The sequence below is a fragment of the Thunnus maccoyii genome, chromosome 13 (genome assembly GCF_910596095.1).
Source record: "Thunnus maccoyii chromosome 13, fThuMac1.1, whole genome shotgun sequence".
NCBI classification, from domain to species: domain Eukaryota; kingdom Metazoa; phylum Chordata; class Actinopteri; order Scombriformes; family Scombridae; genus Thunnus; species Thunnus maccoyii.
Window position 1 is genome coordinate 769,031 of NC_056545.1, and position 27,907 is coordinate 796,937.

Consider the following 27,907-nt stretch of genomic DNA (forward strand, 5'->3'; position numbering starts at 1 on the left):
GGGCAGGTTGAGCAGCTCTCTCCCACAGATCAGGACAGAGAGTCGGAGAGTCGCAGCTCTGCTCACTGCTCTCCATCATCCCTCCATCTTCTTCTTCCTCCTCCTCCTCCTCCTCCTCTTCCTCCTCTTCCTCCTCCAGAGTCTCTTCATCTCTTTGCTTCTTCTTCCTCCTCCTCTTCCTACTCTTCCTCCTCCAGAGCCTCTTCATCTCTCTGCTTCTTCTTCTTCTTCTTCTTCTCTTCTTCCTCTCTGCTCCATCCTTCACACTGACAGACAGACGGCTCTAACTCTTGGCCTTCATCATCATCATCATCACCTTCACCACCACCATCATCATCCTCAGAGGAAGACGGACAGGGAGCCCCCTGACCCTCGCCCCGCCGGGTCGCCATGGCAACGGTCATCTGCACTCGTTTCACCGAAGAGTATCAGCTGTATGAGGAGCTGGGCAAGTAGGTCCCCCTTCATCATCCTCCTCATCATCAGCATCATTTAACTTTTCATTTGGTTTCAGTTGTTTCAATTTATGCTTCAGTATGTTCGACTGGAATAATTATATTAATGATCATTATGAATGTTACCATAAATATGATCTGATCTGATATGTGTATCATTTTATTTTAATGTTGAACTTGTTGTTTGGTCCCACTTGATATTAATTAATTAATATATATATATATATATATATATATATATATATATATATATATATATATATATATATAGAGAGAGAGAGAGAGAGAGAGAGAGAGAGAGAGAGAGAGTTATATAATTTTTGTTTGTTTTCATAATAATTATAATTATTTAAAATGATATAATATTATTTTTTATTATTGTTGCATTTTTAAATAATACAGTTTACAATTTCATTATGTTTTCTGTATCATTACGTGTAGTTATTTTGTATCATTATTTTTAGTTGTTTGTAATATCTGTAATTTAATTATTTTACTTAGTACAAGTACAATAGTACATCTAATACTGAATGTGTATTTTTATTGAATTTGGATTTTATTTCTGCATTAATTTGTATGTTTTTATTTAATTTATCCTCTTTTTGTCATAACTATTAATAATATATCAATAGTAATTATTACAGATGTATTATGTATATATAGGCCATAATAATTATAATTAATAATAAGACATATTAGTGACAGATAGATGGATGGAGGAGATGGAGAAGGAGTGTAAACCTTTTTGACCCCATCCCACGCACCGCCCACACCCACACACACACACACACACACACATATACACACACACACACACACACACACACACACACACACACACACACACACACACACAATGCCAGGTCTCTTACATAATGTGATGGTGGGTGGCAGAATTCAGCTTTCATAAGAAACAGACTCACAGAGACGTTTCTGTGAAACTGTTTGACTGTGAAAAACAGCAGAAGGAAATCATTATTAATCAATATCAATGTCCTTCTTATTGATCAGGCTGCAGCTCTTCTGTGTGTTTGAGAGACAGAGATTAAAACAGAAAAGTAATAAAAAGATAACTTGACTCTTACACAAACACTGGAGCCTACATTTCCCATGATGCAGCCTGGTCGGTGTCTTTCATTAGAGCTTCTTTCTGGTCTTTAAACTCCACACCTCTAATGACATCACTATGACATCATCAGGCCACAGATGACATCATACCACAGTCTCTTTAAAAATGAGTATTTCGCTCGTATGCAGAAAGTTATTTACAAACTTAAATGTTGTCAATAAAATCACAAATCGAGTATCATTTTTAACAACATATTTTACATAACTGTTATAAATAAGTTGGTAAAAACGTGCAAATTATTTTCACAAAATACATCAATTTCAGGGAAATATAACAAAAAAAAAGTGATAATTATTGTTAGAAAGGCATCCAGCTGATTGGTTCCTCCTGTTGTTTCCAGGGGAGCGTTTTCTGTGGTGCGGCGCTGTGTGAAGGTGCTGTCAGGTCAGGAGTACGCCGCCAAGATCATCAACACCAAGAAACTGTCAGCCAGAGGTGAGAACGCTACACGCATGTTATATCTGACACGTTAACATGCAGATCATAGAACACGTCATTCACTCACGTCGGCCCTTTAGTTGGCCCCCTTAGTCAGTCCCCTAGTCGGCCCTTTAGTCAGCCCCCTTAGTCAGTCCCCTAGTCGGCCCTTTAGTCAGCCCCCTTAGTCGGCCCCTTAGTCGGCCCTTTACTTGGCCCCTTAGTCAGTCCCCTTAGTCAGTCCCCTAGTCGGCCCTTTAGTCAGCCCCCTTAGTCAGTCCCCTAGTCGGCCCTTTAGTCAGCCCCCTTAGTCAGTCCCCTAGTCGGCCCTTTAGTCAGCCCCCTTAGTCGGCCCCTTAGTCGGCCCTTTACTTGGCCCCTTAGTCAGTCCCCTTAGTCAGTCCCCTGTCAGCCCTTTAGTCAGCCCCTTAGTCGGCCCCTTAGTCGGCCCCTTAGTCAGCCCCTGTTGGCCCCTTAGTCAGCCCCCTGTCAGCCCCTTAGTCACTCCTCTGTCAGCCCTATGTTGGCCCTTTAGTTGGCCCCTTCAGTCAGTCCCCTTATTCAGCCCCTCAGTCGGCCCCTTAGTCAATTCCCTTAGTCAGTCACTGGTCGGCCCCTGTCGGCCCTTCAGTCGGCCCCCTTAGTTGGCCCCTGTCGGCCCTTTAGTCAGCCCCCTTAGTCGGCCCCCTTAGTTAGCCCCCTGTTGGCCCTTCAGTCAGCCTCCTTTTGGGCCCCTTAGTCAGTCTCCCTGTCAGCCCCCTGTCGGCCCTTGGTTGGCCCTTTGTTGGCTCCTACGGCTAGACTCTGTGAATGTGGGGTTTCACCATGGGTACGTTACCTAACCATCGTTGTCGCCATGGTAGCGACTTTCCTGTGACGGCACTCACCTGTCACTCAAAGCAGCCTCGTCCTTAATTATTCAGAACTTTAAGCCTTGATAAAATAAAGTAAACAGGTGAGTTATATAAACATTCACATGTACAGTTAAAATAAAGAGGAAACAAACTAGAGACCAAAAGTATTTGTTGTATCAAACTGTAAACATGTTTATTTCTGCTGTAAAATTGGACATTTTAACATGGGGGTCTATGGGGGTCTATGGGGTCCATGGGGTCTATGGAGGTTTATGGGGTCTATGGGGTCTATGGGATCTATGGAGTCTATGGGGTGTATGGGGGCTATGGGGGCCTATGGAGGTTTATGGGGGCTATGGGGTCTATGGAGGTCTATGGGGTCTATTGGGTCTATGGGATATATGGAGGTTTATGGGGGCTATGGGGTCTATGGAGGTTTATTGGGGGCTATGGGGGTCTATGGGCATCTATGAGGGTCTATGGGGGTCTGTGGGGGTCTAAGGGGGTATATGGGTGTCTATGAGGCCTATGGGGGTCTTTGGGGTCTGTGGGGGTCTATGGGGGTCTATGGGAGTCTGTTGTGGTCTGTGGGGGTCTATGGGGTCTATGGGGTCTATGGAGGTCTATGGGCATCTATGAGGTCTATGGGGGTCTTTGGGGTCAATGGGGGTCTATGGGGGTCTATGGGGGCTAGAGGGATCTCTGGGGGTCTATGGGGGCTATAGGGATCTCTGGGGGTCTATGGGGGTCTGTAGGAGTCTAAGGGGGTCTATGGGGACTGACTTGCTGTTGGAGTCTCTAGTGGCCATTCAAGGAACTGCAGGTTCTGGCTTCATGTTTCAGCCCCGGAGGGTCTGCAGCCTGGTGTTTATATATTTATCTGATGCTTTTAGACACAGTGGAAAGAGAGAAACAAAGATCTGCAGCTGGAGCTGAACCACAGACGTTGACCTGAGTACATTTGTGATATTTGTGATATTTATTGGTTCTGATTAGTGGTGAAATGTAACTGAGTATATTTACTCAGGTGCTGCACTTAAGTACATTTTAGAGGCACTTGTACTTGTATTTCCATTTTATGCTACTTATATCCATACTTATATATGATAAATATAACACTCACTTTAAATGCATCTTGCAGCCAATACTAAGTAATATTCTGAATGCAGAGACTTTTACTTGTAATTAAGTATTTTTTTACTGTGTTTTTCTACTTTTCTTCAGTAAAACATCTCAGGACTTTTTTTTTCAGGACTACAACTCGCTATGAGTCTAAAGTTTCACCAAAAGTCTGAGCTGTCATGTCTGACGCCTTCAAAGTTCAACCTGAACCTAAAGTTTACCTTCAAACGATCCATCGTAAATTTTGAATGCAATTATTTACCTCAAAGATTTGACATTTGTTGCAGGTAGCTGTTGAATTTCTCTCAGTATTGTTTTAAAGTCAGAGCTGTGAGCTGCAGTCGAGGTGTTTTCTACCTGTAGAGGAGACGCAGACGGTGTTTCACAGAAATCATTAGTGAGAAGAATGAACGATGAGAGAAACTCCGCCTACTTTCACACCTGACCAATCACAGCGTGAAGTGGGCGTGATGTCAGATTGTCTGTTTCACAAAGTCTCTTTTTTTTAATGTTTCTTGTCTCATTTGTTAATTTTTTCTGCATCTTTGATGTTTAATTGTGTCACAGACTGAAATATTATCAGTTATCTGCAGAGAACAACCAGCAGAAGAATGAAAGCTGATGTTTGTTCAGTGGAGTTTGTCTTCTTGACCCTTGATCTCTCCGGGTCTCTGTCACATTCAAACACAACGACCAAACAGAGAGAAACGCCGACGCCGTGGATCTCTGCATTTCTGTTGATTTCTTTTTTTCAGATCACTATTCTGGTTTTCAGATTTCCTTCGGTTGCTTAGCAACACCCTGCAAAGTTGACAAAGAAGTGTGTGTGTGTGTGTGTGTGTGTGTGTGTCAGTTTTATTCTGCAGTGATGGGAGGAAGACCTGCTGCTGTAACAGCTCTGCACCAATCCAACTCATCTTATCATCAATATTACATAATAATCATCATCATAACCTGAAGGTGTGTTGGTGACAGTGGACGTTTCTGCCAAACTCCACATTCTATCACAGCGTTTCTGTCATCAGACAGTAACTGACTAATAAATACTGTGTGTTAGAGCTGCAGCTCATCATTATTTTCATTATCAATGACTTTGATTATTTTTAAATCAATTAATTTGTCTAAAAGACAACAAAAAATGTCCATCACAGTTTCTCAGATTCCATCATGACGTCTTCAGATGTCTCGTGTTGCTCGACCAAAAGTCCAAAACACCAAAATATTCAGTTTATGATGATAGAAAAACAGAAAATCTGAAACATGCGAGAAACTGACATCAGCAAATATTTGAAAAGACGTCACATTTGAGCTGAAGGTGAAACTTCAACCAACAGTTCAAAACACAAAGATGTTCAGTTTGTAACGAGATAAAACAGAAAAGCAGGAAGTAACTCAACTGTTGGTGACGGTGACGTCTCTGCACGCACATTGATTGACTGATCAATGACTTTATTAATTGATTCAGCTCTAATAATGATGATAATGATCTGAACGTGTGCTGGTGACGCTGCTGTTAGTTTTCAGTCTTTGTCGCGACACTGCCGACATTAGACGATGATGAGACGGAATATAAACGCTGCTTATGAACAGATCCAAACATAATCAGAGGAAATGAAGACTTTCTGTGGAGATGAACACTTCTTCACACCCTCATTAAACAGAGTAAAGATGCCAAATAGCCTCCTCCACATTTTCAGCTTTAACAAGCAACAAATTGCACATCACATCATTCATGATATTATTTCCTGACCGCTGCAGCCTCGAGCTGAGTTACTGTTTGAAGTATCCACAGACGAGATATTTCAAACAGTGTTTATATCAGTGACCAGGCAGAGCTCTCACATCACATGATGTTTGATGTCATTTTCTTACAACCAGTTGCTCCTTCAGTAAAAGTTCATTCATCGGTTTAGGAACAGACTGAAACCTGAAGTCTGAAACATACAGACGTTTTTCCATATTTACAGCTTTTAAAGCTGATTTTGAACTCATTGTGTTTAAATTTGACCTTCTTTAATTGCACATAAGGAGCAACTTCAGAGACTCTCTGCTCTCTAATCTCAAATATGCACAAAGACACAATCTGAAAATAACAGCACGTCACACACTGCAGTTTATTATGAAGATGATCGAGCCAAAGGGAGCAAAGCAGCGCGTCACGTGACCTCATGGGGTAGAGCTCTTCTCGGAGTCTCGGCAGACGTGTTCTATAGGTCTCATGTTGACTCGGCTGTCCGACACACGCAAACAACAGCTTGTTGTTTCTTCACCATTTCAAACGTCAATTGGCTATCGTGGTCCCGCTTGGAAAGCAGTGACGTAATCATTCGAGGCGGCCTGATGAGTCTGCGAGCGGTTCTGGAGGTTTAAGCTTGGATCTGTAAAACCTCTCGTATTACCAGATAATCTGGGCCGAACATCAGTACCGAACAAGGTCCCAGACCAGATGAGTCGGGGATGAATTGGCCCAAAACTCCTGTAACCTGAGCCCGACTTTACCGCAGCTAGTGGAACAGAGGCTAGACAGGAAGTGATGTCATGACTTTCTGTTGTGACCAAATTACCAAAGATTCAGTGTGTCCTAATACACTGTATGTCAGAAGCAGTATGAAGTACCAGGATGTCCTAAGATCCGTCACATCGACCAACGACAGAAGAAGTTTTATTAACCAGTTATATGCAGACTGTAGGCAACAGCAGGTACTTTCAGAATGCAGCAAATGTCTGAGTTTGTGTTGGTGGAGGTTCAGTCTCTGCCTCCATCTGTGCTTTATTTAGTTTTGATCTCTGGATGTGTGTTTGGGTTCGATGCCAATGTGACATTTGTTTTGTGTGTTTATATCTGAGAATATCTCCGCAGCTCTGAGCTTCTATCAGCTTTTGTTTTCTCTGATTTTTGGGGGGATTCCTGTGATGAAATGTTTGATATTTCGCCGCACAGATCTGTGTTCGGCTCTGATGTATAAAAGGCCTTTTGGTTGCCAGTCATTGTTTGGTGTGACGAGCTGTTGGACAGCAGCTTCTCTGCTGGCTGCCGGACACTCGTCATCACACCGAGTCTCTTCTGTTCGCTCAGCTGAAACTCGCTGTCGGATCAGACGCCTCGATGCTCTGATGCTGCTTCAGAGGGTGTTTGTGGCTTTGGACGGTTGTGGTTCAGTGTCAGAACATAATGAACAACAACAGAAGCTGACCACAGGTTTTAACCCTCTGTTCAGCTTATTTACAGACTGTTTACATGTCATTATTTTCAGAAATGCCATCAATATACATGTGAGTTGTTTCGTTTTTATGAAAAAAATAGTCAGTATCTGAATGAATAGAGGAGCACGTCGGTGTTGACAGGACAGTCGGAGCCTTATGTCAGAAAAGATCATATTCATGGATTTTGTTGAAGCTGCAACAATTAATCGAAGCTCTTCTTATCATCAATATTACATAATAATCATTATAATAACCTGAAGGTGTCTTGGTATATATATATATATATATATATATATATATATAGATACAGTTGTGCTCATAGGTTTACATTCCTGTCAGAATCTGTATGATGTGAACCGTTCATAGTGTTTGTAGTTGTGACCATAAAGTTCAGTTTTGGTGTAAATAACTTTGTTCCAGGAGTTTTCAGGTTGTTCTCGGTGTTGTTTGGCAGATTGTTAGTGGGCAGTTTTGAGGCGTTGGTGCAGTAACGACTTTTTTCTGGCAGCTCGACCGTGCGGCCCGTTTTTGTTGAAGTTCCTCCTTATTGTGCATCTTGAAACAGCCACTTTCAGCTGAAGCTGCATGTGGGTTTTTCTTTGCAACCTGAACAGTTTTCCAGGTGGTTGTAACTGAAATCTCTGTCGGTCTATCTGACGGTGGCTTGATATCAACACAACCTCTAATTTTCCACTTCTTTATCAGAGCTTGAGCACTACTGATCGGCATTTTCAAATCTTTGGATATCTGGCTTATAAAGTTCATCTACCTTTTCCCCAAAACTCAGTATCCAGTAAAGTCAGAGCAGCGCTGATGAAACGTCTCATTGACTATTTATACACAAACACTAATTACAGTCAAACAAGTCACAGGTGTGGAAACTTGTGTCTATATTATCAGGTCATCTATAGATATATATTGAAACAATTTTTAAAGCAGTGGTTCCAGCTCCCCAAGTTTGACTATTTTCTGCTTTTCCTTCTCTGTAAATAAACTGGCTCTTTTTGGACTGTTGGTTGGACAAATTAAGACCTTTATAAAAGTCTCCATGAACACAACTGAGAAGTTGTGATGGCAACAAACTCTCTGAATTAAATGACATTGTGTGTCATTTAATTCAGAGAGGTTAGAAGGCGATGGTAGTTTTTTAAACAGTCGACTGTTGGTTGTAAACAGGAGAACAGTGATCTCTGGAGTTAAAGTCTGATGTTGACCCCCTCCCTTTGTGGACTTTGTCTCTGTAATAACGTCACCTGACTTCCTCCTTTGCCCCGTCACTGAAGGGCGCTGTCGCTGCAACGTAAACATGTTAATTACAGGCTGAGACGACTGATTCTGTTGTTTCTGAAGTTTGATAAAAAAAGCAACGAGTGGACCCAAACGCAGCACACTGAGACAGGGAAAAATGATTTATTGCAAAACTTAGATCCATCAGTGTGAGTGACGGTTAAGTGGTGGGTTGGAGAGGCAGGAGAGCACTGAAGGCGGGCTGAGCAGAGCGGAGCAGCAGGGAGCGATGAACCTGTGGCTGAGCAGGCAGGAGTGGAGCTTCACGTGGCGGTGGAGAGTAGGCAGGTAGACGGAGGGCCGGGGTGAGCGTGACTGTAGAGGAGTCTTGGCAGGCAGGCAGGCAGATGACTGTTGAACGGACCAAGCCGGCAGGCACACGAGGAGGAGTTCTGGAGCACCGGGAGACATAAAATACTTAAAGAGCAAAAAAACACAGAGGAAAGTTGGGCATCTAACTACCACCACGGGTAACAGAACAAAGACTGGCAGGAGAGCCAGGGTGAATATACTGTCAGGTGTGCCAGTCGCAGGTTGAGCAGGAGGAGGAGGAGGAGGAGGAGGAGGAGGAGCAGGAGCAGGAGGAGGAGGAGGAGGAGGGAGTAGCCACGTCCATGGACACACAGGAACACAGAGAGACAGATGGAAGAACCAGAAACACAGGGAGAAAACACTGCAATCATAGCGAGAGCCATGACAGTAGCCCCCCCCCCCCCCCCCTCCCCCCGCAACGGGAGCCTGCAGGCGACCCACCAGGCTTGTCCTGATGGCGCCGATGGAACTCTCTAATGAGAGTGGAGTCCACGATAAAGCAGCGAGGGACCCGAGAACGATCATCTGCACCGCAAACCCTCCCAGTTCACCAAATATTGGAGACCCAATAATGGCGCAAATCCAACATCCTTCAGACATCGTAGGCAGGGTAGTTATTGATGATCCAGGCAGGTGGAGGGGGATTGGCAAGAGGGCACAATCCACTGGAAGACACTGGTTTTAACTGGGAAACATGGAGAGATAGGTGTACCTCATGGTTTTCGGTAGTCTCAATCCGACAATTGAAGGATTAATAGCGTATCAAGGTGAGAGTTTCTTAGATTCTCTCTTTTAAGGGATGTCTTTGGAACACTAACCAAACCTTCTGACCTGGGACGTAGTTGGAGGCCGGGCTTCGGTGGCGGGTCTCTCTCCAAACCTTGCGGCCGCGTCGAAGTGAAGAAAAGGACACCGCAGTCTCCCCTTCCTGTGCAGGAAACAGTGGTGGTCGGTAGCCGAGGGAACACTCAAAAGGTGAAATACCAGTGGCAGCGGAAGAACAGGGACTGTGAGTGTACTTGATCCAAACTGGCTGGGTGCTCCAGGAGGACGGGTTGGAGGCTGTGACGCAGTGGAGAGCCGCTTCCAGGCCTCGGTTGGTCCTTTCAGTCTGACCGCTGGTTTGAGGAGGCGGAGGAGAGGAAGTTTGAGAAAGGGGTCAGCTGATTTGCAATTGTCTCAACAACTCTGCCAGTGTGTGTTACCTGAACACCCACGGATTGTTGAGTCTCCATAAGGCCCCGGAGACCCCGGTGATGTCCCTGAGGAGGTTGCCGTGGGAGGAGAAGCCATTTGAAGGGAGTCTGCGGCTGCTGGGTCCATGTTTAGGCCAAATCATTCTGTCAGGAAAACAGCAACGAGTGGACTCAAGAGACAGACGGGGAGAAACACTGGATCATTGTGAGAGCCATGAAAGGAGAAGCCTTCAGTTAGTGTTTACTCTGGTTTCTCCGGTTTATAAACCACATGTTTCTGTCAGTGATTTATACATTTTGTTGTAGATAATGAACATTTGATTTTGGGACTTTTTCTCTGTTTGGAAACGTATCTCTGCTCCTGACTGGTATGAATTCATGGAGTCTTGTGGCTCATGCAGGCCGAGTATATTTAATAAAAATTTCACTATTTCATTCATTCATTGGAAAATCCACGTCTTCATGTTCTGGCAAATGAGGAGTCTTCTTCTCCGTAACAGCTGCAGCCGAGGATCATGGGTATTGTAGTGTTTAAAGGCAGATGAGAGTTTCTGTGTTCAGTAGTATTGATTGACAGCTGAGATATCCAATCAGGAGGCAGAACTCAGACCATGTGGGCTCTCTGTGTGCATCAATACCTGATCAATAACTCTGATCAGTAATATCTGTGTTTCTGTCTGCTGTCAGATCATCAGAAGCTGGACCGCGAAGCTCGAATCTGTCGTTTACTGAAACACCCCAACATCGGTGAGTACTACTGCAAATACTACTACTGTTATTACTGCAAATACTACTACTGTTATTACTGCAAATACTACTACTGTTATTACTACTAATACTACTACTGCAAGTACAACTACAAGTACTACTGTTATTACTGCTAATACTACTACTGTTATTACTACTAATACTACTACTGCAAGTACAACTACAAGTACTACTGTTATTACTGCTAATACTACTACTAATACTACTACTGCAAGTACAACTACAAGTACTACTGTTATTACTGCTAATACTACTACTGTTATTACTGCAAATACTACTACTGTTATTACTGCAAATACTACTACTGTTATTACTACTAATACTACTACTGCAAGTACAACTACAAGTACTACTGTTATTACTGCTAATACTACTACTAATACTACTACTGTTATTACTGCTAATACTACTACTGTTATTACTGCTAATACTACTACTGTTATTACTGCTAATACTACTACTGTTGTTACTGCTAATACTACTACTGTTGTTACTGCAAATACTACTACTGTTATTACTGCAAATACTACTACTGTTATTACTGCAAATATTACTACTGTTATTACTGCTAATACTACTACAGATTCTCTACTCGTATATTCTTGACTACTACTTCTGTACTACTGCTACTACTACTGATACTACTAGCACTGTTTGTACTACTACTGCTACCACAATACTACTACCTCTACCACTAGTACTCTAACTCTACTGCTACTATATGAGCAGCTGCTGCTGTTACTACTAGAACTGTGTACTAATACTGCTGCAGCTACTATGACCACTACATCCCTGCGTGTACTGTTACTGCGTTGTATACTGTGTACTCCGTCAGTACTACAGTCTGTCTCAGGCGTTATTTGGCTCTCGATGACTTTGGATTAAAAATGGATGACAAGGATGATGATGATGATGATGATGATGAATTATGGAGCTGTTGGCGTTACCAACGGCAACCAGAGCATAATCACTAATTCATGAGGAGATATAATTACCACGGAGACGAGAGACAAAGAGGACGGAGAGGTTTTCCTCCGACTCTCTGATCTCAACACGTCAACAACTCACAGCCTCGACTGCAGTAAAAATACTCCGATACAAGAAAAGTACTCAGGATTCAGTAAAAAAGTACTGCAGACTGTCCTCTCATCAGCTCTCAGAACGATCAGAGCTGTTTGAAAATGGGAACCGTGAGCAGCTGCAGTCGATATTTATGACAGATTCTATAAAAATATAGAATTTAGTTTGTGTAAAAAGACACATGATGTGAAGATATGACTCATAACTAATAAACTAAACGGCCTAAAAATCAATAAAATACAACAACAAACATTCACTCAGAGTAACTTTACTGCATCAGAGAGGTCAGAGGTCAACATCAAAACCAACAAATAACCAGCTCAGATACTTTACGTCACTAAAAACTCCTTCATTCAAAATTTAAACATGGAAATATCTCAAATCTGCACTTAAAATCTGTTCAGTAGCTGATTAAATGTACTTCGATCTGTAAAGTACTGCTGAGGAAGTATTCAGATCCTTTACCGCAGTAAAAGTACATAAGTATTATGAGCTTGATGTAGTTAAAGTATTGCAGTAAAAGTACATAAGTATTATGAGCTTGATGTCGTTAAAGTATTGCAGTAAAAGTACATAAGTATTATGAGCTTGATGTAGTTAAAGTATTGCAGTAAAAGTACATAAGTATTATGAGCTTGATGTCGTTAAAGTATTGCAGTAAAAGTACATAAGTATTATGAGCTTGATGTAGTTAAAGTATTGCAGTAAAAGTACATAAGTATTATGAGCTTGATGTAGTTAAAGTATTGCAGTAAAAGTACATAAGTATTATGAGCTTGATGTAGTTAAAGTATTGCAGTAAAAGTACATAAGTATTATGAGCTTGATGTAGTTAAAGTATTGCAGTAAAAGTACATAAGTATTATGAGCTTGATGTAGTTAAAGTATTGCAGTAAAAGTACATAAGTATTATGAGCTTGATGTAGTTAAAGTATTGCAGTAAAAGTAGTGGTTTGGTCCCTCTGACTGATATATTATTATATATGACATCATTAGATTATTAATAGTGAAGCATCAGTGTTAGAGCAGCATGTTACTGTTGTAGCTGCTGGAGGTGGAGCTAGTTTACACTACTTTATATACAGTTAGCTAGTTTAGTCCAGTGGTTCCCAACCTAGGGGTGGGGCCCCTCCAAAGGGTCAGCAGATAAATCTGAGGGGTGGTGAGATGATTAATGGGAGAGGAAAGAAGAAAAAACAAAGTTCTGATACACAAATCTGTTTTCAGTTTTTGGACTTTTTCTCTAATCTTTGATTTTTGCTGAAATATTGGATCATTTGAACATTTATTGAAATGAAAGCATGTGAGAAGTTTAGAGGGAAAAATCACTATTTGGTGGAGCTGTTAACAACTCATAGACATGTGAAATGTGACCCCGACTACACACTGCTTTTTGTAAGACGTCAAAAGCCAAAAAGGTTGGAAACCACTGGTTTCATCTTTAACAATGTGTTGTATTTTAAAAGCTTGTTATATTATCCATTGTGTCAAATCTTCATCTGAAAAGTAACTAAAGCTGTCAAATAAATGTAGTGGAGTAGAAAGTACAATATTTCCCTCTGAAATGTAGAAAGTAGCATCACATGGAAATACTCAAGTAAAGTACAAGTACCTCAAAACTGTACTTGAGTAAATGTTATTTTCCACTGCTGACAGCTGATGTCTGTAAGTGTCGGAGGTGAACAGGTGGGTGTAGAATATAAAACGCTGCAGATTTTTCACAATTAGAAGACAAAATTACTGAATCTTATCTGGACTGAATGCTACCACAGAAGAAGAAGATGCTAAAGTCGATGCAAAAACAATAAAAAAACAATGAAAACGTGTCCATCAAACCAAATGTATCATCTCAGCTCTCAGTCAGGACGATTCTCTCTAGAAAAAGATGCAGTGACAGTGAATCTACTGAGAGATCATTTCCTGTCTTGAAACGTGTGTTTAGTGTTTAAAACTCTTCTACAGTGAGATGAAACACTCTCAGCTGTGAGGGAAAATCTGATCTAATCCACCAAAAAAAAACAAACTCTGTCTTTATTAAAGAGGAAACAAACTGAACCAGAGTCAGTCAGGTGTTCAAACATGACCTCATGAGGACCCAACCGGCCAATCAGGGGGCTGCAGCCGAACTGAGCATCCAATCAGAGCTCTGTGTGGGCAGGTGATGCTCTACAGATACTGAGGAGTGTTACGTAACTCTGTGTGTGTGTGTGTGTGTGTGTGTGTGTGTATGTGTGTGTGTGTGTTGCTAAGCAACAATGTCCTTAGGTGAAGGCATCAAAACCCTCTCTCCTCCTACACACACACACACACACACACACACACACACACACACACACCTGTGTGAAAGCACTCAAAAAGAACTAATCAGGTTTTTCTCTCGAAACTCCTACACAGTACAGCAGAGGGATTTGATGTGTGTGTGTGTGTGTGTGTGTGTGTGTGTGTGGGCAGCTTCTTCTTCTCTTTCCTCTGTTATATATCCTGTTATACAATATACGCAGGAACAGACAGACGCAGCTTCAGTAAGTTATCATCACAGTCCAACATGGAGGCGGCGTTCAGGAAATCATCCGTCACTCAGCGTGTGAAGCTTCTCTTCAGTTCTCAGACTGACTCGACTTATTAAATGTTTTATCAGCTGTTTTAAACATATAAAGCTCCGTCAGACAGGATGATGTCACTGAGGAGGACTGAAATTAACGAGCATCAGTCGATACTGAAGTCTGATCACCAACACGCAGCCAAACCACCCAAAACACTTCATAATGTCTGAAAAATAAACAGACAACAGGAAGCGTTGCATAAATGATGAACTCTTATCTTGGAAGTTTAAATGATTTGTCACATAAATCAGTATTTTATTATAGAACAAGACATTTTTACTGTACTGACTGTACTCAAGTAACAAGAATGACTCAGAAATGCAGCAGTTTGCTTCAATATTCTTTGCATTTAGTGGTTTAATTGTGGAAAAATAAAAAGTTGAAACAAAAAAAAAGACAAATTCTTGAAATTCCAGGCTGCAATAATGATTAATAATGACAAAAACCCATCAACAACATGTCGTATAATCACTGCTGTACAGTACTGTGAAGGTTCTAGTTCTCATCAACATCACGTCTTCAGGAGAAATGTCTCCTCAGCCGCATGCATGACGTCCGGTCATGTGGATGAAGGTCATAAACCTTCACGCGGAGGAAGACTCCTCTATGGGGTTTAGGAAGAGGAGCATGAAGGCAGGAGTAGTACTGAGCACATGATGGAGAACCACATCATCCCACACAACTCTGTCTTCCACCGGCACAGATCCGTTATCCAGATCATCCATCTCCTCTCCCATTAATCATCTCACGACCCCTCAGATTCATCTGCTGACCCTTTGGAGGGGCCCGACCCCTAGGTTGGGAACCAGTGGACTAAACTAGCTAACTGTATATAAAGTAGTGTAAACTAGCTCCACCTCCAGCAGCTACAACAGTAACATGCTGCTCTAACACTGATGCTTCACTATTAATAATCTAATGATGTCATATATAATAATATATCAGTCAGAGGGACCAAACCACTACTTTTACTGCAGTTAAAGTATCTGAGTACTTCTTCCGTCACTAGTCGCCTGTTTGATAAACAAAACGTTTCTTTCTTGCAGTTCGGCTACATGACAGCATCTCAGAGGAGGCGCATCATTACCTCATCTTTGACCTGTGAGTTCTGTCTGTTACATATATGTGATATTATGTCATGTTACATCATGTCGTCGTGTTTCGTCACATTATGTCACATTTTTTGATGTTTTGCTTTGTCGTGATGTGTTACTTTGTATCATATTGTTACATTTCATTATTATGTATCATGTTATATTATTTATTACTTTTTTTATTTTATATGATATATTTAACTGGAGTAATAGTGGTAAATAATATAACATAACACAATAAAACATACAGTACGACACATTACAGTTTGTTATTTTAATGATATATTACATAACATTAAAATAACACTATATGTTTGTCACACTATATTTTGTTTTGTTATATTATAATATATTAATAATAATAATAATAATAATACATTTCATTTGTACCACACTTCTCATTCATAGTGCTGCAGTATTAATAACATAAACATATGTTATGATGTTATGTTGTTGTAGAATAAATATTGCTTTGTACATAGTTATAATTTAACATTATCGTTGTTTTTACATCACGATATTTTTGTTGTGTTGTAACTTTACACTTTATATGTTGTTATTGTTATCCACGTTATGTTTTGTTATGTACATGTTAAATTAGCTGTAATGTTCTCTCTCAGGGTGACGGGCGGAGAGTTGTTTGAAGATATTGTAGCCAGAGAATATTACAGTGAAGCTGACGCAAGGTAAGAAAAACACAAACATTCATCAGTCAATCATTTCATCCACTCGTCTAACTTGTGTTTCAGCCTGAACACCAGGTGACAGCAGACACACGCAGAGAGGCAGCGAGGTGTAAATCTCTAAACATTAATGGATTTTTTATTTTTAATCCAAGTGTGACGGAGCAGGTTCTCCTCCAGGTCACATGACACCTGGTCCACAATCAGCTGTTTAAAACGTAAACAAACGAGCCGAGAGACACTGTTTTATTCAGACTGAGTAACAACGAAGGTGTGAACGGCTGAGTGACAGGTGAGCTCAAATCAGATGTCTGTTGTCATGGAAACATGAACTTGAATCACTTCTTCCCGCTCATTAGATTAGATTCAACTTTATTGTCAATGTCAAACGATTATCAAAGAAACAGTCAGCGTCTAACCAGAAATGCAAGAGAAAAGTATAATTTACAGATGAATGCAGGACAGTAAGGCAGTGGAGACAATATACAAATATTATATATGTTAATATTTTAAATACGGATACACAGAGAGGAGGTTGAACAGTGACATTGTTTGAACAGTGAAGGGGTTCTGGCTCCTGTAACGCTGCCGGATGGGAGGAGGGTGGAGGTCCACGGTTGGGATGAGACGCATCCTTGATGATGTTTCTGCCCAGCCGGTGCTCGGGGTAAATGTTCTTGATGGTGGGTAACTGGGTGCTGGTGATGCGGCACCCAGTTACCCAGGAGCTCAGGGACCAGGTGAGATCATCGGAGATGTGGATGCAGAGGAACTTGAAGCTTGACACACAGTCCACTACAACTCCGTAGATGTAGATGATGTAGACGTAGACGTAGATGATGTAGATGTAGATGATGTAGATGATGTAGATGATGTAGATGTAGATGTAGATTATGTAGATGTAGATGACGTAGATGATGTAGATGATGTAGATGATGTAGATGTAGATGTAGATGTAGATGAAGATGTAGATGTAGATGATGTAGATGATGTAGATGTAGATGTAGATGTAGATGAAGATGTAGATGTAGATGATGTAGATGTAGATTTAGATGATGTAGACGTAGATGAAGATGTAGATGATGAAGATGTAGATGATGTTAATGTAGACGATGTAGATGATGTAGATGTAGATGACGTAGATGTAGATGATGTAGATGTAGAAGATGTAGACGTAGATGATGTAGATGTAGAAGATGTAGATGTAGATGACATAGATGTAGATGATGTAGATGTAGATGACGTAGATGTAGATGATGTAGACGTAGATGAAGATGTAGATGTAGATGATGAAGATGTAGGTGATGTAGATGTAGATGATGTAGATGTAGATGACGTAGATGTAGATGATGTAGATTTAGATGATGTAGATGATGTAGATGTAGATGAAGATGTAGATGTAGATGATGTAGATGATGTAGATGTAGAAGATGTAGACGTAGATGATGTAGACGTAGATGAAGATGTAGATGATGTAGATGTAGATGAAGATGTAGATGATGAAGATGTAGGTGATGTAGATGTAGATGATGTAGATTTAGATGACGTAGATGTAGATGATGTAGATTTAGATGATGAAGATGTAGATGATGTAGATGTAGATGATGTAGATGTAGATGAAGATGTAGATGATGAAGATGTAGGTGATGTAGATGTAGATGATGTAGATTTAGATGACGTAGATGTAGATGACGTAGATGTAGATGAAGTAGATGTAGATGATGTAGATGATGTAGATGTAGATGATGTAGATGTAGATGATGTAGATGATGTAGATGATGTAGATGTAGATGATGTAGATGATGTAGATGTAGATGATGTAGACGTAGATGTAGATGATGTAGACGTAGATGTAGATGACGTAGATGTAGATGATGTAGATGTAGATGATGTAGACGTAGATGTAGATGATGTAGACGTAGATGTAGATGATGTAGATGTAGATGACGTAGATGTAGATGATGTAGATGATGTAGATGTAGATGATGTAGCTGTAGATGATGTAGATGTAGATGACGTAGATGTAGATGATGTAGATGATGTAGATGTAGATGACGTAGATGTAGATGATGTAGATTTAGATGATGTAGATGAAGATGTAGATGATGAAGATGTAGATGATGTAGATGTAGATGATGTAGATTTAGATGATGAAGATGTAGATGATGAAGATGTAGATGATGTAGATGTAGATGATGTAGATGTAGATGTAGATGATATAGACGTAGATGTAGATGATGTAGATGTAGATGATGTAGATGTAGATGTAGATGTAGATGAAGATGTAGATGATGTAGACACCAGCCAGCAGCAGGTGCTGAACCTCATCCCTGTAGGTCACAGACTCAGCTCCTCATCCTCATACCACAGACACGTGACCTCTGACCTCTGTGTCTCTGACCTCTGTGTCTCTGACCTCTGACCTCTGTGTCTCTGTGCAGTCACTGTATCCAGCAGATTTTGGAGGCGGTGCTACACTGTCACCAGATGGGTGTGGTCCACAGAGACCTGAAGGTAACGTTATGACATCACTAGACTGAAACAGTCCTATTAGCATTGTTAGCCTTGCTGATGTAAACCAATGGGCAGAGCTAGCGTGTTAGCATGTGTGCTGTGTCTCCAGCCAGAGAACCTGCTGCTGGCCTCCAAGTCTAAAGGAGCGGCGGTCAAACTGGCCGACTTCGGCCTCGCCATCGAGGTGGAGGGAGACCAGCAGGCCTGGTTCGGTAAGATACTGTAGTACTACTGTAGTACTACTGTAGTATTACTACTGCTAGTACTAGTGTGACTCTGCACTCTACCTGTTGTAACTTGTTAAATTTAAGTTCATTTATTTCATTTGTATTTTATTTTAATTTATTCTTTGTTTCATTTTAATTACATTTTTCTTTATGTTTGTATATTCTACTTTTTATTCTATTTTGGTTCATTTTTAATTCTATATTAGTTTGATTAATTTTATTTAACTTTTAAAAAAAAAAAAAAATTAATAGTATGATTTTCCTTTTTTTAAAAAAATTTTTTTATTAAAGAACTACAGCATCTTACAGAAGACCACCTGGCAACACCCCGGCAACCATGCAGCAACCTGTTTACGTTTCTCTCGGTGTGTGTGTGTGTGTGTGTGTGTGTGTGTGTGTTTACAGGGTTTGCGGGGACTCCTGGTTATCTGTCTCCAGAGGTTTTGAGGAAGGATCCGTACGGCAAAGCAGTCGACCTCTGGGCCTGTGGTCAGATTCTACTGTCTTCTACTGTCTTCTAGTCTCTTCTAGTCTCTTCTACTGTCTTCTAGTCTCCTCTACTGTCTTCTAGTCTCTTCTACTGTCTCCTAGTGTCTTCTACTGTCTCCTAGTCTCTTCTACTATCTCCTAGTCTCCTCTACTGTCTTCTAGTCTCTTCTACTGTCTTCTACCCTCTTCTACTGTCTTCTACCCTCTTCTACTGTCTTCTAGTGTCTTCTACTGTCTTCTACTGTATTCTACTGTCTTCTACTGTCTTCTAGTCTCTTCTACTGTCTTCTACTGTCTTCTAGTCTCTTCTACTGTCTTCTACTATCTTATAGTCTCTTCTACTGTCTTCTAGTCTCTTCAGTCCTCTTCTACTGTCTTCTACTGTCTTCTAGTGTCTTCTACTGTCTTCTACTGTCTTCTACTGTCTTCTACTGTGTTCTACTGTCTTCTACTCTCTTTTACTGTCTTCTACTGTCTTCTACTGTCTTCTAGTCTCTTCTACTGTCTTCTACTGTCTTCTAGTCTCTTCTACTGTCTTCTACTGTCTTATAGTCTCTTCTACTGTCTTCTAGTCTCTTCAACTCTCTTCTACTGTCTTCTAGTCTCTTCTACTGTCTTCTACTGTCTCCTAGTCTCTTCTACTGTCCTCTACTGTCTTCTACTGTCTTCTACTGTCTCCTAGTCTCTTCTACTGTCTTCTACTGTCTTCTACTGTCTTCTACTGTCTTCTAGTCTCTTCTACTGTCTTCTACTGTCTTCTACTGTCTTCTACCCTCTTCTACTGTCTTCTACCCTCTTCTACTGTCTTCTACTGTCTTCTACTGTCTTCTACTGTCTTCTAGTCTCTTCTACTGTCTTCTAGTCTCTTCTACTGTCTTCTAGTCTCTTCTACTGTCTTCTACTGTCTTCTACTGTCTTCTAGTCTCCTCTACTGTCTCCTGTACTCGTGCCCTCTCAGGTGTGTTTTTTCTCCCCTCAGGTGTGATTCTCTACATCTTATTGGTCGGTTATCCTCCATTCTGGGATGAAGATCAACATCGTCTCTACCAGCAGATCAAAGCTGGAGCTTATGATGTAGGTCACATGACTGTTTACCTGTAGTGTAATGACGGAGCTCAGTCATTGGTCTGTGTGTGTGTTGGGGGCGGGGCTTTGCTGCTGACCTCATCCTGTCTGCCTCGTGTCCTAGTTCCCGTCTCCGGAGTGGGACACGGTGACCCCTGAAGCCAAAGACCTCATTAACAAGATGTTGACCATCAATCCGGCCAAACGCATCACAGCCGCCGAGGCGCTCAAACACCCCTGGATCTCTGTGAGTCAGCTGACCTCTGACCTCTTACCCTGCTCTGACAGATGATAATGATGATGATGATGATGATGATGATGACGATGATTGTTCTTCCTCTCAGCATCGCTCCACGGTGGCGTCCTGCATGCACAGACAGGAGACGGTCGAGTGTCTGAAGAAGTTCAACGCCAGACGGAAACTGAAGGTAGGCTGAGGTCAGAGGTCAAATAGAGGTTAACCAGAGGTCGTCCTTAGTGAACCTTAGTGCATTCTGGGTATTTCTTTCTCTTTAAAACTTGTATAAAGAATTGAATATGAATGAATTAAATGTATTATGGCGTCGTTCACACAACAACAACAACTGCCTGTAAAAACACATAAATTCAAACAGAGAAGAACATAAAGACACAGCTGAAGCATCTTTTACCTTCAGATCTCACTGACGGACGCTTACTGTGTCTTATTTTCCTGGAGTATTTCTGAGGACATAAGATTTACTTTACCTTTAAAAGTTTTAAAATAGTTTTAATTATTAATCTTATTTGTCTGTCTTTCTTCAGGGAGCCATTTTGACCACCATGTTGGCCACCAGGAATTTCTCCGGTAAGACCAGCGGCTCGTCTCGTCGCCTGGGGGTCAGAGGTCAGAGGTCGTGTGACGCGTCAGACAGGCTGATGTTTTAAATCAAACAGCTGTTCAGTCTCCTGATTGGTTGTCAGGGGTGTCACATGACCCGTAGCGGCTGTGTGTTGTGGACCTTTGACCTGCAGGTTTGTGTTCAGTAGCTGAGAGTTAAGACACACACAGTAACAGAGGAACTGACCAATCAGCTGTCGGCTTACACACAATTAACAGGTTAGCACTGTGTGTGTGTGTGTGTGTGTGTGTGTGTGTGTGTGTGTGTGTGTGCAGCAGCTGTCAGAACATTTCAAACACACACACACACACACAGATCTATAGATAGCAGGAAACACTCAGGCTGCGTCCACACTGCAGCTTCAATCTGCAAACACACACACACACACACACACACACACACACACACACACACACACACACACACACACACACACACATTATCACAGACGGTGTGTGTTTCTGTCAGACTACTGTACGTCTACATTAAGTCAGAAATGGATCATTCTCTCTTTCTATTGGTCTGCGTCTTTAATGGTGTGTGGAGTTTAATCAGATGTCACAGAGGGGTCATGTAATGTTTCAGCACAGGTGTTGCAGCTATTATATGAGAGTGAGACAAGTCCCAAAGATTCCCCCCCCCTCCACCACCATGTCGTCACTGCTTCCTTCACACACACACACACGAGCACGCCGCCAACGCTATGTAGGAAGAAGAAAAACATGACAGGAAACAGACTAAAAGAGAAGAAACGGATGAAATGAAGGTAAAGAAGTGAAATAAGCACTAATGAAGGAAACCAGTGAAGGAGGAACTGAGACAGGGAGGAGCTGTAGATATAAGCTTTACTCTTTATTATTATTATTATTATTATTATTATTATTAAACCTTCTGTTACTGCAGTGACACCGTCACATCACCTGATAAACTGTGTGAGGTTATGAAACAAATCAAATAAAAAACAACAAAAAGCATCAACTCCTTCAGTCATTGTCAGTCGTTAAATTGTGTCACATTCATTTCAATATTTTTAACATTTTAAGTTATTTGCAAATATGTATTTTTTTAGCCAAAAAGCATCATGAAAGCTGGCGGATGTTTGCAGCAGCGTCATGTGTGTAAACGTGTGTTAACACTAAGATGAGAGAATCCAGCTGTTATTCTTCATATAATAGAAACGATTAGAAGATCCAAACCTTTATTTATAAAACACAATTTAAACAAACACGAGGTTTCCAAAGTGCTGCACAGCGAGATAAAAAACACAATAAATAGCACAACAGAACACAATAAAACCATGAAGGACAAAATAAGATAAAATAAAATAAAATAAGATGAACACAAATAAAATAAAATAAAATAGAAAAAAATAAAATAAGATAAAATAAAATAAAATAAAATAAAATAAAATAAAATAAAATAAAATAAATTAAAATAAGATAAAATAAAATAAAATAAAATAAAATAAAATAAAATAAATCAAATTAGATAAAATCAAATAAATAAATAAAATAAAATAAATAAAGTTCACTGCTCACACAAGATGCAACACGCTACGTTTCTTGCATCGGGACACTTTGACTACAGTCGTTCTGCACTTTATTCATCGATTTGTTAACGTTAAAGAAATTAATTAACAGAAATTACAACTGTACGCAAACATAAAGAGATCCTCAAGTTTAAATAAACACTGAGTGTTTATTGTTACTGAATTAGTCATTAAATCCATTTCTGTACTTTTAGCTTTTTAATATCTTCAGATATGTGATCTGAGTGATCATCGTTTATCTCCTGCTAGTAAATCCACATAAAACTATCAAACCATCAGGATCCATGTGTGTGAAATAGAGCCCTACATTTACCCTCCACCGTGTTATTAGTGTCTGAATGCTGAGTGTGTCAAAAGTATGTTCACTACTTCCTGCTAACAATCCCACAATGCAATGCAATGCACGTTTTAAAGACACTCAACTCTACAGCTGACGGTTACGACGTCGGCGTCGAACGTTTCTGCAAACCACAGAAACGTTGAATATCAACATTCCTACCTGTTGAATAATGATGTTTTACGCTGTGGGTTCAGGTCCACAAAGACCACTTGGTTTGGGTTAAAATAAAATAAAACATAAAAACACGCTAAAAACACCAGGTTTTGTCGAATGAAACAGGAAGTGGGCCTCGAACCGCGCTAATGCGTACGTCACGTGTTGATATTTCTGTGGTTTGCAGAAACCTATGATGTCAACGTTTTATTCTGATTAGTTGGTGTCTGCTCACTACTGAGTAAACTGTTTAGTGTCTGTGATACAGGGAGGGGTTTCAGACGTGTTCCAGTTCAGTTTGCGGACGGAGCTCTGAAATAAAGTTTTCAGATTTATCCGGTCGGTGTGGACGCTCCGTCTGACACACAGGAATGTTTTCTGCTCTCCAACTATCTCAAGTTGTTCCTAAATTTGGCCTCGACTCTCTCTGAGTGACCCACATGTCACGCTGGGAACTCCCTCCATCTGTCTGTCTGTCTGTACTGGAACAGCTGGTCTGTGGCTTCATGCAGACAGTCGGAGGCAGGAAGCAGCGCTGGATTCAAAGTTTTTAAGTTCTGGGTGATTTGTTATTTGGGATTTTTTTTCCACCTGAACGTCTGACTTCAAAAGGGAATTTTGTTTTATTTGACATGTTTTTGATTTTCATTCCTCAGTAGTGTTCTTTATTCTTTCCTTTCACATTTCTGCTTGAGTTTGGAATCAGTTTTTTCTCGTCAAATTTTCCTCCTTGTTTTCGGTTGTTTGACCCTCTCGAGGAACGCAGTCGACAGACAGGCGGTTTGCCGAAGGGCACGTCGGCAGCGGTCGTCGGTACGATGCCTTCACTCCTCTTCTCTGCCTTTGTTCCTTTCTTTCTGACTCTGCTGCTTCTCCTTCTCTTCATTCTCATCCCTCGTTCAGGAGGAAAGAGTGGAAGCAACAAGAAGGCTGACGGAGTCAAAGTAACAACACTATTATCACTATTATCATTATTATTATTATTACTGTAGTTTATTAAGGTTAAATCTGTGAGTTGGACAAATAAAACAAGAGAAATCTGGTTTGTGGCTGATTTGTGTGACAGCTGAAAGCTCAGGAACAATTTAAACACACTCTTACTGTTGTTGTAGGAATCATCTGAGAGCACAAACACCACCATAGAGGATGAAGACACCAGAGGTGAGAACTGCTTTCATCCAGAAACTTTCATTATAATTTAACCTCACCGACATCTTTTCGTATGAAATGTGTTGAATAAATAAAGTTTTATTGTTATTGTGAAGACCGAGCCGTCCTTACAGAGCCTGTCTCTCTGCCTGTCTGTCTCTCAGTGAGGAAACAGGACATCATTAAAGTCACTGAGCAGCTCATCGAGGCGATCAGCAACGGAGACTTCGAGAGCTACACGTATGTAACACACGGCAGATCTTATATCATCTCCATGAAATCCTTTTCTGTCCTCTCGGTTGATCTTTTCTGTCCTCTCAGTAAAATGTGCGACCCGGCTGTGACGGCGTTCGAGCCCGAGGCGTTGGGGAATCTGGTCGAAGGCCTGGACTTCCATCGCTTTTACTTTGAGAACTGTGAGCTGAACAAAACTTCCTGCATGACTGAGTGTATTTACACACTCATCGCCACTTCGGTAAATGTCGTCCTACCTGTCCAGGTGACCGCTGTCTGTCTCTGTCTCCGCAGTGTGGTCTAAGAACAGTAAACCCGTCCACACCACCATCTTGAATCCTCACATCCACCTGGTTGGGGACGAGGCGGCCTGCATCGCTTACATCAGAGTGACGCAGTACATCGACGCCAACGGGACGCCTCGCACCGCCCAATCGGAGGAGACCAGGGTGTGGCACCGCCGGGACGGGAAGTGGCAGATCGTCCATTTCCACCGCTCAGGCTCTGCCTCCACGCTCAGCAAGTAAGAGCGAGTTAAAATCCGACTTTTAACGACGCGAATATCGTGTCACCATGATCAATAAAGACTGAAGAGAAATCCTCATATCAGGATGTGCTCTGAACCGCAGTGTTGAAATGACATCATCATCATTAGACCCCGCCTCCCACATAGCTAACATCTGTGACATCATCATTAGACCCCGCCTCCCACATAGCAAACATCTGTGACATCATCATCATTAGACCCCGCCTCCCACCCACATAGCAAACATCTGTGACATCATCATCATTAGACCCCGCCTCCCACATAGCTAACATCTGTGACATCATCATCATCATTAGACCCCGCCTCCCACATAGCAAACATCTGTGACATCATCATCATTAGACCCCGCCTCCCACATAGCAAACATCTGTGACATCATCATCATCATTAGACCCCGCCTCTCACATAGCAAACATCTGTGACATCATCATCATTAGACCCCGCCTCCCACATAGCAAACATCTGTGACATCATCATCATTAGACCCCGCCTCCCACATAGCAAACATCTGTGACATCATCATCATTAGACCCCGCCTCCCACATAGCTAACATCTGTGACATCATCATCATCATCATTAGACCCCACCTCCCACATAGCAAACATCTGTGACATCATCATCATTAGACCCCGCCTCCCACATAGCAAACATCTGTGACATCATCATCATTAGACCCCGCCTCCCACATAGTAAACATCTGTGACATCATCATCATTAGACCCCGCCTCCCACATAGCTAACATCTGTGACATCATCATCATCATCATTAGACCCCACCTCCCACATAGCAAACATCTGTGACATCATCATCATTAGACCCCGCCTCCCACATAGCAAACATCTGTGACATCATCATCATTAGACCCCGCCTCCCACATAGTAAACATCTGTGACATCATCATCATTAGACCCCGCCTCCCACATAGCGAACATCTGTGACATCATCATCATCATCATTAGACCCCGCCTCCCACATAGCAAACATCTGTGACATCATCATCATTAGACCCCGCCTCCCACATAGCAAACATCTGTGACATCATCATCATCATCATTAGACCCCGCCTCCTACATAGCAAACATCTGTGACATCATCATCATTAGACCCCGCCTCCCACATAGCAAACATCTGTGACATCATCATCATTAGACCCCGCCTCCCACATAGCAAACATCTGTGACATCATCATCATTAGACCCCGCCTCCCACATAGCAAACATCTGTGACATCATCATCATAAGACCCCGCCTCCCACATAGCAAACATCTGTGACATCATCATCATTAGACCCCGCCTCTCACATAGCAAACATCTGTGACATCATCATCATTAGACCCCGCCTCCCACATAGCAAACATCTGTGACATCATCATCATTAGACTTATCATCCCGTTTATTGTTTCCTCATGAAGTTTATACAGTCGGCTGAACCCTGCAGGATGCTTGGTTACGATACAACTAAACTATTCTCTGCATCTTAAAGAAAACTGTACTTTACAGCCTCTACTGTACAAAAACACTATTAGAAACTTTGCATACATCTATATGAGAAAACTTACACATCTGGCAGAGATCTGCATCTGATGAACAACCCTGAGAACAAGATGTTGGGGGAGTAAACAGACGTGTTTGTCGATATTTGGTGAACTTTATTATTCTGTCAAACTTATGTTATCATTGTGTGGTGACTGTTTCCTAAAAACTCATTTTGTTGACTTGTATTTGATTTAATCTCAGCTTTTATATAACTCAGAACAGTATTTTTTAATTGATTACTTTGCGATGTTTGTCATTTGTCTGTCCAGTTAACTTCCAGAGTGGGCGGTTCTTTGAGTGGGCCACCGTCGCCATGACAACTGATTGATTGACAGCAGGCCAGGCGTCTTGATACTGACCATCTGGGATTTGTTTGAGAAGCTGGAGAAAAACAAAATGGAGGAGACGAGGGTGGGGACACAAAGCATCACTCCAACTTAGTCCAGTAGTGAACTGCATAATCAATCAACCAATCAACCAGTCAGCTTCCTTTTTCAGCTTCTTTGGACTTTGCTTCAACCACGCCCCCTTGTGATTAGCCAATCAGGTCTCTTGGTGCAGTACAGCTGCACAGCACAGGTTGTATTCATGTGTGGAAACCTCATAACTCATGTTTTTAGTTTTCTGTGTATTCTGGATGATTGACAGGTCTGATGCCTCCTTCACAACTGATTTTAGTGTTCAAACTGCCCCAAACCTCCGTTCATGACACCACAGCGCCCCCTTGTGGACAAAATGAAAGTTTTATAGTTTTCAATTCTGTTAACTTCGAGAAATTATTTCTGTCCAGCATCGAAACAGGTCCAAGATGTGTTCAGCCTAGCTTAGCACAAAGACTGGAAGCAGGGGGAAGCTGCTAGCTTAGCTCCATCAAGAGAGAAAAACTATAACTGTCTGATTTACATGTTGTCTCTTGTTAAATGAACAGGTGCAGAAATAGATTTTTTTTTTATTTTAGCAAGTTTTAGAAGAGCAATAAAGCTCTCCCATTAGTTACTGGAGCTACTGAAATAGTTTAACTAGTGTTAGCTTGTTAGC

General features: G+C 41.4%; 1 protein-coding gene across 3 annotated transcripts; it reads left to right on the forward strand.

Moving 5' to 3' along the window:
* Positions 1-277: 277 nt before the first annotated feature.
* On the forward strand, positions 278-27,808 carry camk2a (calcium/calmodulin-dependent protein kinase II alpha). Of its 3 annotated transcripts, XM_042431827.1 has the most exons (18): positions 278-452; positions 1,925-2,019; positions 10,664-10,723; positions 15,474-15,528; positions 16,142-16,207; positions 18,646-18,718; positions 18,828-18,930; positions 19,351-19,434; positions 20,414-20,508; positions 20,624-20,746; positions 20,844-20,927; positions 21,283-21,325; positions 24,305-24,345; positions 24,514-24,562; positions 24,715-24,790; positions 24,872-24,966; positions 25,079-25,307; positions 27,139-27,808. In XM_042431827.1, the coding sequence occupies exons 1-18, from the start codon at positions 391-393 to the stop codon at positions 27,140-27,142; spliced, it is 1,437 nt and encodes a 478-aa protein (XP_042287761.1). In that variant the 5' UTR covers positions 278-390; the 3' UTR covers positions 27,143-27,808. The 3 variants fall into 3 exon arrangements, with proteins under 3 accessions (XP_042287761.1, XP_042287762.1, XP_042287763.1); XM_042431828.1 differs by lacking the exons at positions 278-452; positions 1,925-2,019; positions 10,664-10,723; positions 15,474-15,528; positions 16,142-16,207 and adding exons at positions 16,394-16,496; positions 16,765-16,944; XM_042431829.1 differs by lacking the exons at positions 278-452; positions 1,925-2,019; positions 10,664-10,723; positions 15,474-15,528; positions 16,142-16,207 and adding an exon at positions 16,542-16,944.
* The last annotated feature ends 99 nt before the right edge of the window (positions 27,809-27,907 follow it).

What these genes read in the sequence shown, in the direction of transcription:
- camk2a (XM_042431827.1), top strand. Translation starts at nt 391, where the DNA reads ATGGCAACGGTCATCTGCACTCGTTTCACCGAAGAGTATCAGCTGTAT. An exon ending in TGGTCCACAGAGACCTGAAG is followed by an intron (nt 18,719 to 18,827) that starts GTAACGTTATGA and finishes CTGTGTCTCCAG; the next exon opens with CCAGAGAACCTGCTGCTGGC. An exon ending in ACGCCAGACGGAAACTGAAG is followed by an intron (nt 20,928 to 21,282) that starts GTAGGCTGAGGT and finishes GTCTTTCTTCAG; the next exon opens with GGAGCCATTTTGACCACCAT.